This window comes from Delphinapterus leucas, chromosome 16 (genome assembly GCF_059928025.1).
Source record: "Delphinapterus leucas isolate spDelLeu-1000000601 "Yukka" chromosome 16, BTC_Dleu_Yukka2, whole genome shotgun sequence".
Classification (NCBI taxonomy): Eukaryota; Metazoa; Chordata; class Mammalia; order Artiodactyla; family Monodontidae; genus Delphinapterus; species Delphinapterus leucas.
Window position 1 is genome coordinate 76,015,648 of NC_143144.1, and position 12,294 is coordinate 76,027,941.

Consider the following 12,294-nt stretch of genomic DNA (forward strand, 5'->3'; position numbering starts at 1 on the left):
ATTTGGACTGTGGGCTTCTTGAAGATTGCAGCTATAACTTATTTACCTTTTTATTTCTAGGATCTTGTTTAGTGCCTAGCACATAGATCCTCAGTAAATGTTGAATATTTTCCTGTTGAATAATTTATTCTTGTTTGGAAGACTGAGGAAAGTTTCATGGAGAAGTGAAGAAGGGCAAATCGGAGACAATACATGATGGTTCCTCTTCCCTTGTGTTATGTTTCTTCTTGGTACTTATCACCACCTGACGTGTACAAATATTTGTTTATCTTTTTAAAATTTTTAAATTTATTTTACTTTTTATTTTTGGCTGCGTTGGGTCTTCGTTGCTGCACGCCGGCTTTCTCTAGTTATGGTGAGTGGGGGCTACTCTTCGTTGTGGTGCGCGGGCTTCACATTGTTGTGACTTCTCGTTGCGGAGCATGGGCTCTAGGCGCACAGGCTTCAGTAGTTGTGGCACACGGGCTTAGTTGCTCCGTGGCACGTGAGATCTTCCCAGACCAGGGATCGAACCCTTGTCCCCTGCATTGGCAAGTGGATTCTTAACCACTGCACCACCAGGGAAGTCCCATATTTGTTTATCTTATCCCACTAACATGTAAGCTCTATGAGAGCAGGAACTTATGCCTAGAACAGTGTCTGGTATGCTGTAGACCGATTTTTCAATAGAAACTTGTTGAATGAATGAAAGGGTGGCAGTCAGGAATATGTATGTCTTGTTTTGATAGTGTGGCTGAAAGGTTCAGCATTGCCATTTTTGGTGGAGGACTAGCATGGCTGGAGCAGAATGCTTTGGGAGGTTGCAGGAATAAATCAGGCTGTACATGGGGTTTTCATGTCATCCTCTGCTTCACAGATGTTTGATTCATGCCCCATCTTCCTTGCTATATAACTTGTTTGTGTCTGTTACTGTCCGTAAATGCTAAACATCTTCATTGCCAAGTAACAAGATAACTTACCTGTCTTGAAAACTATTGTTTCTTGGAGATGATTTATTTTTTATTATTTTTGTTTTTTTTTTTTGCGGTATGCGGGCCTCTCACTGTTGTGGCCTCTCCCGTTGCGGAGCACAGGCTTCAGACGCGCAGGCTCAGTGGCCATGGCTCACGGGCCCAGCCGCTCCGCGGCATGTGGGATCTTCCTGGACCGGGGCACGAACCCGTGTCCCCTGCATCGGCAGGCGGACTCTCAACCACTGCGCCACCAGGGAAGCCCGGTTTATTTTTTTAATAGGAAAATTAATACTTTTTAGAACTAAAATTCTGTAACAAATATTTTTCTACCTTTAAAAAAGATTTGATCATTAGAAACCCATTCAGATAATTTCCAGAGACAAAAGGAGAACCTGTCACATTGGAAGCAACAGTTAATCATGTCAGTGAAAGAGACACATAGGAAGCAATTTCATTTCACAAACCTGGATTGAGCAGCTTCGTTTGCCAGGCCCTGTTCCCAATGTCCGGGAGACACAGAGGAGCAGACAGCATTGCCCTCACGACTGCACAGTATATACAGATGCAATGTACCCAGCTGTGTAAGTAATTGTGATACAGGTTTATGACGGCTGGAGAGAGGGATTGATAGGCTGCTGTGAGAACTGTGGCTGTCAGGCTGGCTGACCAGGGAGAGGATATCCCTCGGGCCTTCAGGACCTCACAGAGGAGGCAGTTCTTGAGCTGAATATTGAAGGATACATAGAAATTAGGGAGTCTGGGGAGACAGACATGTGAGAGTCTGGAGGTGTGAGAGAAACCTGCTGATTTGGTGGGATTTGGTGGTAGGTGCTCACATTTGCTTTCCATCCCCCGCTTTTTCCCTCTCGCCCCGTCCCTCCCCCGCTGCACCCCTCCATGTGACTAGAGTGAATGCAGGGGAGTGCTTCAAGTGGTTAGCGGGGCCCAGATCATGAAGGGCCTCAGACACCACACTGAGGAGTTTGTAGTTTACCCTGTGGGGTGTGGAGGGTGCCCTTGAAGGGTTCCGAACAAGGCAGTGGGATTAGAGGTGTGTTTCAGAAAGACTGGAGTTTCCTGAGATTGCAGAGATTGCACTAGAGTGAAGCTGACCGTAGCAAGAGCGGCCGATCTGGAAGCCACTGCGAGTCAGGCAGGAGCCGGTGGCACTCTAGCCCTGGTCAGCCACACTGGGTGTGAAGAGCAGGGAACAGATATGAGAGATTCTACACAGTCGAATTGTTGGGATTTAGTGACTCACGGGCGTCCAGGCTGTGCAGTGCAGAGTCCCCTTCTCTTTGTTCAGTTTCAGCCCCAAGACATAGCACCACCTGGCATATAATGGATACTGTGTACATATTTCTTTAATGAGGATCTGAATGATTAAATGAAGGGTGTGAGGGGGAGGGAGCAGTCTGAGAGAGGAGGTTTCTGGTTTGAGTGTCCGGATGGATGTTAGCAGACATCTGTTGAGGTTAGTGAGATGTGTAAAAGGGGGACATGAAGGGGGACAGTTAAGATGATAAATTCAGTTCAGGCTTACTAAGTCTGAGGTATATGTGGCTGAACCTGTCAAAAAGTATTGAGGAGGCAGTTGGAAAATAGGTTCTGGGACACATAAGATCAGTCTCAGTTTGAGACAGAGTTGGGAGTGTCACAAGTATACAGGTGCTTATTAAAGTTATGGTTCTTGATGCCAGATGTGTCCACATGTAATTAGAAAGCGCCCCTGAGGTGAGGCTGGCAGCTTGTTGAGATCAGTATTTTGTTTGTAATTAATGCTAATCAGAAAAAAGCCTCTTGGATCAGGTTGATCCCAAGTTGTCTTAGAGGATGAAAGATACCACAGAGGTTTTTTCCTCTGCTTTTAGATGTTAAGACATCAACTAAGAAATCTGAGTCCAAGTGAGGTTCATGTGACTGAAAAGAGAGGGTAGGAATCGTAAATGTATCAGAAAAGTAGAATGATATAAGCAGACAGTGCCGGGGTTGGGGGGGGGCCCTTGTGCAGGAAGATATTTTTAGTTACAAAGAAACAACTCAGAGGAGTATTTTGAATAGTGGAGTATCTCAGTTAAATTGATGTGTGTGAAATATAATGAGAGCAGCCTAAGAGCTGAAGGCCCCATTCAGTAAAGGTCAAGAAGGAGCTCAGAGTTTGAAAGGCCACCCTTTGGCAGGTCTCAAGGGCAGGGACTAGTGTGCCTGTGTGCTGGGAGAGGGTCCACCCTTCTGATCTGCTCTATGCCTCCAGCAGTGGGAGATAAGAGGGAATTGGAAATGGGAGGGAATGAGATGGGAGAAGGAAAAGATTAGGAAGAGGAAGACAACGTTAGAAGCTAAGGCCTCCTAAAAGTTTCCTGAGGAAAGGTAGACTGGGCTTTTTTATTTCTGTTTATTTATGTATGTATGTATGTGTGTATGTATGTATGGCTGTGTCAGGTCTTTGTTGTTGCACGGGCTTTCTCTAGTTGCGGTGAGTGCAGGCTACTTGTTGCAGTGCACGGGGTTCTCATTGCGGTGGCTTCTCTTGTTGCGGAGCACGGACTCTAGGCATGCAGGCTTCAGTAGTTGTGGCATGCAACCTTCAGTAGTTGGGGCTTGTGGGCTCTAGAGCGCAGGCTCAGTAGTTGTGGCGTACGGGCTTAGTTGCTCCGCGGCATGTGGGATCTTCCCGGACTAGGGCTTGAACCCATGTCCCCTGCATTGGCAGACGGATTCTTAACCACTGCACCACCAGGGAAGCCCAGACTGGACTTTTGAGGCCATGTAGAAGGAAAATGTTTTTATCACTATTTTACGACTTGGTAGCAGAAGAGAGGATAAATAGTTTGGTGCTAATAATACCCACAGTGAAGATCAAGTTGGGCAAAGGGAAGTGAGGAGAACTTCCCTTAGTTAGAAAATGGCTTTTCCAGTGATTTGGCATTCTCTAATGACTATCTGGTTGTGATACTGTGTGGTTTTAGGGATGGCAATTAATGGTTGACCTACTTTGCCTCAGGAATACAAATACCACATGTTCACTTATATAATGAGTGCTTTGTAGGTAAGAGCCCTGACACACCCCTTGTTGTCAACAGAGTTAATATCTGTACTTTAGTTTCTTGTCCTTACTGTAGAAATAAAGTTTTGTGTGTTTGGGTAGCAGAACAGTATTTGAATTGTTTCTTACCAGGAAAAAACAGTATTCAAAATAACATGTAAAACTAGGAGTATAGATTTTGTTTCCATTTTTAAAACCTTCTCGTATATACATATATGTCTACATAATTTATACATGTCTACAAAGTAAATAGTATATAACTATATTTATTTTAAAAGTGTGGAAAGGTATGTATCAAAATATTAACCGTGTTAACAGTGATTGTCTCTGGGAGGTGAGCTTACGAATGAGTTAGTATTTTTCCCTCTTGTTTCTTATTCATGTTTTCTAGTTATTTATTTCAAAGAAAAAAAAGTTTTTCATTATTGTTTTTAATGCAGAAATGTAAGTTTGAACAACAAAATAAGAGGTATAATTGCTAGATCTGCGGTATAGAATCTTATCTACAGAGTGATGGCATACCTTTAAACCATGTACCCTTCTGTTCCCTTTCAGAGGATTCCACAGATGTAGGTGAGGAGGACAGCTTCCTTGGTCAGACTTCTGCTCACACGTCTACCCCACAGACATTTAGTTACTTCTCTCAGGTATCAAGCAGTAGTGATCCTTTTGGGAATATTGGACAGTCACCGTTAACAACTGCAGCAACATCGGCTGGACAGTCAGCATTCTCCAAGCCCCCAACTGCTCTCCCTTTTACCACCGGATCCCAAGATATGTCGAATGCATTTTCACCATCCATTTCGAAGGCTCACTATGGTGCTCCACCTGCTTCACAAATGGGAATAAATACTTATCTGCCTTCTCAGCCTAGTAGTCTCCCTCCTTCAAATTTTGGGAGCCCACCCCAAGGAACGCCCCAACAAGGATACAATCCATATCGCCACACAGCTGTAAGCAGCAGGGCTAATCCTTATATTGCACCACCACAGCTGCAGCAGGGCCAAACACCGGCCCATCCTACCCATCCCCCGCCCTCTGGACCCCCTGTTCAGATGTACCAGATGCCTCCAGGATCTCTGCCATCGGTATGGAAACATGTTTTTTATATCCTAATTATTCACTGTAATTTTTAATCGCTCTCATCTTAACCTGTGTTTTTGAAAACACTGTGCTTTTTTTTTTTTTTTTTTTTGCGGTACGCGGGCCTCTCACTGTTGTGGCCTCTCCTGTTGCGGAGCACAGGCTCCGGACGCGCAGGCTCAGCGGCCATGGCTCATGGGCCCAGCCACTCCACGGCGTGTGGGATCTTCCCGGACCGGGGCACAAACCCGTGTCCCCTGCATCGGCAGGTGGACTCTCAACCACTGCACCACCAGGGAAGCCCAACACTGTGCTTTTAATAATCAATATGATGACAAATTATTTTCAGAGGGTATTTTTTTTAAGCTACATGCTTTGAAGTAAACAATCTTTTAAAGATAGCTCATTGAATGGTTCATTTTTTAGTTTATATTATCTATTTATGGAGGTAGTAATTGATTTTAATGAGTTAACCATATGCCAATATTTCCAGATTTAATGTAAGATACCAATAACAAATGTCATCTAGGGACATGTGAGAGTCGGAGCAATTATTAACAGACTGCCAGCTTCTCATTTTTTAATTATACTACTCAATCAAAACACTCAATTAGTGGGACTAAAATTGATTACTCCAATAATTTCTTTTATTTACATTTATGGAGTTTGGATCTAGACAGTCAAACTCTGTCTCAGGGGAGCAATGGAATAACTTTTGCATTGGGTAAATTTTATGAAATTCCTCTATGCCTTTTTTCCCCACTAATTATTCAACTGACTTCCAAAGGGAAGTGAACTGAATCAAAAAAAAGGGAAATGACTGAAAGGAAGAATTAAGAACCCAGCCCAGTGTGGCAGAGATAATAGTATTTCAATCAGAGTGTAACCTGACTTCTCTCTTGGGGATAAAGAATGGGTTCCATTTTACCATCTAATTTAAATCTTACCAATACACAAACTCTTGGTAATGTTGGATTTCAGCATATTGGAAAGTAACCAGATTTGTAGCATGTAATATAAGTTAGTATACTTTGTTTGCTGATGAAATTTTGTAAAGATTCCTAATTAAGAATTTCTAAAATGACAATTTTAAATATAAAAAAAGGTTGTAGGGCTTCCCTGGTGGCGCAGTGGTTGAGAGTCTGCCTGCCGATGCAGGGGACATGGGTTCGTGCCCCGGTCTGGGAAGATCCCGCATGGCGCGGAGCGGCTGGGCCTGTGAGCCATGGCTGCTGAGCCTGCGCGTCCCGAGCCTGTGCTCCGCGGCGGGAGGGGCCACGGCAGTGAGAGGCCCGCGTACAGCAAAAAAAAAAAGTTTGCAAAAATAAAAATAGGACAGAGAACACCCCAGTACCCTAATCCAGATTTACCTGTCATGAACATTTGTTCTGTCATTTGTGAACGTGCACGTTGACACGTGTTGGAGTATCCTTTTCTCCCCTCCCTCCCTCCCTTCCTTTCTCACTCTGTATATGTGCAATTTTGGGGGGAAACATTTGAAGATCAGTTAAATACATTATGATTCTTTACTCCTAGATTCTTCAGTGTGTATTTCCTGAGAATAAGGGTATTTTTTACATAACCACAGTACAGTTATCAACCTCAGTACATTTGCATTGATAGAATATTCTAAAATGATTTTTAATAAAAATTTTAAAAAATAATTGTATTCTGATTTTAAAAGTATTTTCAGTACAGAAAATTTGAAAAATGCCGAATAGCCAAATGAATAAAAATTGCTGCTAGAAAACCCTGTTTTTATTTTGTTTTATGTCTTTCTTATCCTTTTTTCAAGATAAAAGCATAGTGTTCTGTTTTTTTTTTCTTTTTTAATTAATTATTTATTTTCGGCTGCGTTGGGTCTCTGTTGCTGTGCGTGAGCTTTCTCTAGTTGTGCCTGAGTGGGGGCTACTCTTCGTTGTGGTGCCCGCGCTTCTCATTGCGGTGGCTTCTCTTGTATCAGAGCATGGGCTCTAGGTGCGCAGGCTTCAGTAGTTGTGGTGCACGAGCTTAGATGCTCCAGGGCATGTGGGATCTTCCTGGACCAGGGCTCGAACCCGTATCCCCTGCACTGGCAGGCGGATGCCTAACCACTGTGCCCCCAGGGAAGTCCCAACACAAGCATTATGTATGTTTTTTGTGAACAAGCAAGCAAGCATTATGTATTTTTTTTGTGAACATATTTTAGGTGTTATTAAGACTTTTTCTAAAACGTTTTTAATGGTTCTAGAGAATTCCAGCATATGAGTAAAAGATGATTTATTTAATCAGGTTTCTATTAGACATTTAGATTGTATCCACTGATTGTCTATTATAAATAACTTTTTGATATACATTCTTATGGGTAAATTTTTACAATTATATCTTTAGGATAAGTTCTTAGAAATGGAATGTCTAGGTCAAGGAATATGCACATTTTATTTTTATTTTTATTTATTTATTTATTTTTGTCCATGGAGCTTGTGGGATCTTAGTTCCCTGATCAGGGATTGAACCTGGGCCACAGCAGCGAAAGCGCCAAGTCCTAACCACTGGACCAACAGGGAATTCCCAAGGAATATGCATATTTTAAAGATTAAATGAACCACAAGAGACATACTGCTAGGTTGATTTCTGTAAAGGTATTAGTTTACTTTGCCACCAATGTGAGAAAGTCCTGTTCACTTTGCAACTGATTTTGGGGTTTGTTAGATTTTTAAAAATTTTACTTGCTTTGGAGCCTGGTTATTAAATAGTTGTCTAGAGAAATATTTAGGATAATCATTACTATGTTAGTTTGTGTGTGAAACATATACAGAATTGTTCCTTTGGACAGACGTGATGGTCCTAACTTTTGTCCCCCCCAGATTCCTCCAGTGCAGCCAGGGCTGTCTCCTCCAACCCAGCAGCAGGCACCTGCTAGACCTGCGGGTCCCTCTGTGCAAGCGTCATCTCCTTTTCTACTTCAAAACCAATATGAACCTGTCCAACCCCACTGGTTTTACTGCAAGGAGATAGAATACAGACAACTGTGGATGCCTTTCAGTGTGTTTGACTCTTTGAATCTTGAAGAAATCTATAACTCAGGTAAGCACAAATCCTGCATCATTTGTATCTGATTTTAGGAAGAGAGAAATGAAGAGTATTTATCCATGGCCTACTTTTTATGAATGTCAAATTCTTTAATCCTTGTAGAGCCTGCCAGTCTCTGTACCTTAAGATGATAATATTAATGTAAGTTCTGAGTTATTTGAGCAAGGTATTTGAAGAAATGTTTTAGTAATTTTCTTTTTTTGTTTAAAGGTAGTTTAAATCCAAGAAATAGAGTCGTTCATATAACCCAGGTGTCAGTTTTCTTATTTCCCTTATTTGTTTGTAGCTATAGGGCGTTTATAAAGCATTTTCTATGGAACTCTTGTTACTGAAGATGCTGTGAAAAAAGTGTTCCATGGTCAGATGAGTTTTGGAAGTGCTGTAACTACATCCATCTCTTGAGATAGTGCACAAGAGTGTGTTAAGACTCTGAGAAGTCTTCACTATAGAAGTAGGTTTCTTTGTTTATCCTGATGATATTTCATCTTGGGACTTAAAAAATCACCTATTCTTTAGACGTATGCTTCATGGAGCATTGCTGCTTTGATTAAAAAAAAACCAAAAAACTACCAATTATTTGAATTATTTCATGATCATGCTTTTATTTTTTACCCTCGTTATTTCTTCTCCACTTAAAAGAATCATCATTTTGAGCAGCACAGATTAATCTTAAACTTCTGTTTTTTTAAAAAAATGAGCTTAGTGCTTTGTCTTTAAGGATAGACGAGTCACCATATTCATTATTTATTACTTTTAAATGTACCTTATAACTGTCGAGTTAAAATGTGGTCTTTGTGCTCCAGTCCAACCAGACCCTGAGAATGTGGTTCTAGGCACTGATGGAGGGCGCTACGACGTTTACCTGTATGACCGGATGAGGAAAGCCGTGTACTGGGAAGAGGAGCCAGCTGAAGTGAGACGCTGTACTTGGTTTTACAAAGGGGACACAGACAGCAGATTTATTCCCTATACAGAGGAGTTCAGTGAAAAACTGGAGGTACGTGGGCTTTATTCCTTTATGCTTTTCTTTAAAACACATAGACTCTGTATACGTTGGAGCCTCATGTAACATCACTCACAGTGGAGCAGACTTTATTTACAAGACAGCCGATCTTGATCCTGTGCGCAAAGAAGATTGCCTTTTAATTGGTGTCATCTTTTATGAGGTACTAATTGTGGCCTCGGTGTCTAAAGATAGAATGTTTTTCAGGGGAACATCACAGATCTAATATAATAAGGTACTTATATCAAATCTTCAAAAGAGCTTAGGCTGCTATGATATGCTGCTCACAACACATGCCAAGGAGATGGATGCTTTTCAAATTAATATTCAGTAAAAGGCTTGAAATTCACCTCTGGTTTATGAAAACAAATATAGGAATAGGAACAAATATTGTGAGACTTTTTAGCCATCTTAAAATTGGTGGTTAATGTTGTTTTACATAATTGTGTTAATTTCTTGTTATAATTCTACTTAATAATTGAGTAATTAAATATTTGAAATAAGTTAAATGAATTCATCTGCATACATGGGAAATGGAGTATGGAACATTTTAGTTACTATTTTTTAATGTATTAACTAAAACTTATGTAACCAACACTAACATTAAACATTAAAACAATACTAATATTGACATTAAAAGGGACCTCTAAAATGTTAATCTTCCCTAGATTCATATTTTGAAAGCTTCAAGCAAGGACTGGGCTTTATGTTCTGTTTAGGAGCTGACAGTCAAGTTTAGCAACTGACTGTTAATTACTAAATTTTTTTGTCCTTGAAGAACATCATAATATAATTAATAGAAATAAGAAAAAAATTAAATCACAGTCTTGTCATCCTTTCAAATAAAATGTTACATTTTAAAAATATTTTTTTAAACTGTTCTTTATTCATATACGTGTTTTTCTTTTTTTGTGTGTGTGTGTGTTTTTCTTATAGCTATAATAGTACAGATTTTTTGTGGAGTATTTTGCTTTTTCAAAAGAAAATTTGTAAATGTAATCCTTAGTCATAGTCATTATCAATTGTGCCTGCCCTAGAAATATTAATCTCTATAATAGTGACTATGAAATACTGTTCTATAACCAAAACAGTACAAAAAGGTGAATATTGGCCTGAAGTTAAGACAGATGTTAGTTGGGGTTAAGTAAATTGGAAAAGAAGCTTGTTGAGAACAGAGGCCTCAAATGTTTTTCATTTCAACGCGTAGTAAGAATACATTTTAGATTGAGATTTAGTACACACATTTTACACACACACACACACACATACACACACATGAGTATGTGTGTTTATTTATCAGAGGCAGTGGTGTTTGGTAAACTGGCTCTCCAGGGAAAAAAAACCCTGATTTATAGTGTTTGCTGATTTCCATGGTGTAAATACTCCCACCATGGCCAGTAGTAAGCTAGCAACATGATGTAACTAGACACAGAGTTGGGAAGCGGTATGTGTGATCAGCTCTTGTGAGCTGGTATGAGTGAGCTCTAACGCACCATTATAAACAAAGAAAGGTACATGGAACAACACTTACCTCACTAGGTGTCATTCAGTTAGATATTTTCTATGTCATTGAAAATATTAATTTTACAGTTTGTTGCTGGTCATGACCCACAGTTTGAAAAACACTGATTTAGAGCTGAGTCAGAACCCAGGTAAGGGCAAAGACTGAAAAGAAGGCATAAAATTAATTTTGTTCCTGGAAATACCAAATATCAGGAGGCACCAGTCTCCTGAAACATAATTTTAATCATTTGAATAAGGAATAAAATATGTAAAGGAATGCTGATATCTTTGGCTTAATTTTAGACCTAAATAAATAAACAAACAAATGTGTACTATAATTTTTGGTACCCTTGACAAGACCCTACTGAAGGTATAGCATCCCAAGGTTGAATGTTTAGTCCTATTATTTTGAAGCTAAAGTATATATTTTCAAGTCTAAGCAGTATTTGAAAGTGTATACTATATTTGATTATAAATGGGTGACACAGGCTTCGAGGATGGAATTCATGTATTGACCGTCTCAATAGCACATAGCTGTTCTTAACTTTAGGAGACCTTAGTTCCTGTTCAGCCTCTACCCAGGAAACTCAAGCCAGATCAGGGAAGAGGCAGAGGAGGTTAGGAAATGAAAAAGCCAGTGAGAAAATGAGAATCAAGTGATACATATTGCTAGTGTTGTAGATGATCCTATCCTATCAGAGCACTAAAACAAAACAGTAGAAGAGTTGGAAACAAAAAACACCTTAATTTGATAATTACACCAATGTCTGCATAGAAAACTAGGAGAACCTCTAGAAATTCCATTAGTACCAGTGTAAGAGTTCAGCAAGTCTGTGGATATAAAATCAGCATATAAAAATTAATAACATTCCTACACAATAGAAATAACCAATTAGAAACCATAATAATAAAAGAAGACTATAACACTAACAAAACTACAGGCTAAATAGAAAAATCGTCCAACAAAAGGTATATATGAACTTTATGGAGAATAAACTATGAAGCAGAATTGAAGGACGTAAAAGATGACCTTAAAGAAATAGACCAAAATATTACATTCATAGATGCACAGTCTCAACATAATAAAGATGTCAGTTCTTCCCAAATTATTTTATAAATTGTATGTAATCCCAATCAGAGTCACATCAGGGTTTTTTAAGTAAAATTTGCAGACTGCTCCGAAATTTTATATGGAAGATCAAAGTATCAAGAATAATCAAGACCATTTTGAAGAATGAAAAGTAGAAACATACTCTACCAGACAAGATTTATTATAAAGCTGTGGATTGAAAGGGAATACAAAGAAATGAAAATAATTCTTAAGATGGTGAATCTTTAAACATTTTTGTTTGTGATCTTGCTTTTAAAAAAATGTAAACAAATATATTAAATTTTTTTTAAAAAGTAGTGAGGAAGAGGGTCAGCTGGATAGAGGCTGATGGAGAGGAATTGTTACTGAATGACTGCCCAGGAGACAAAAAGAAACACTTCTATTTTGACATGATTGTCAAATAATCACTGTTACTCATTTTAAAAAATATTTATTTATTTGGTTGCACTGGCTCCTTAGTTGCAGCAGTGGGCTCCTTAGTTGTGGCATGAGAACTCTTAGTTGTGGCATGCATGTGGGATCT

The 12,294-nt window shown here is 39.6% G+C and overlaps 1 protein-coding gene across 8 annotated transcripts in view; it reads left to right on the forward strand.

The window, feature by feature from the left end:
- SEC23IP (SEC23 interacting protein) overlaps positions 1-12,294 on the forward strand; it is a 52,908-nt gene that overhangs the window by 995 nt on the left and 39,619 nt on the right. For all 8 annotated transcript variants that reach the window (XR_016388183.1, XM_089898244.1, XM_089898243.1 and 5 more), the window contains exons 2-4: positions 4,555-5,087; positions 7,929-8,148; positions 8,958-9,151. Coding sequence is in view for 7 of the 8 variants with exons in the window: in XM_089898244.1 (XP_089754370.1) it covers positions 4,555-5,087; positions 7,929-8,148; positions 8,958-9,151 (947 nt within the window). In the remaining variant the exon portion in view is untranslated. The remainder of the gene's footprint in view (positions 1-4,554; positions 5,088-7,928; positions 8,149-8,957; positions 9,152-12,294) is intronic.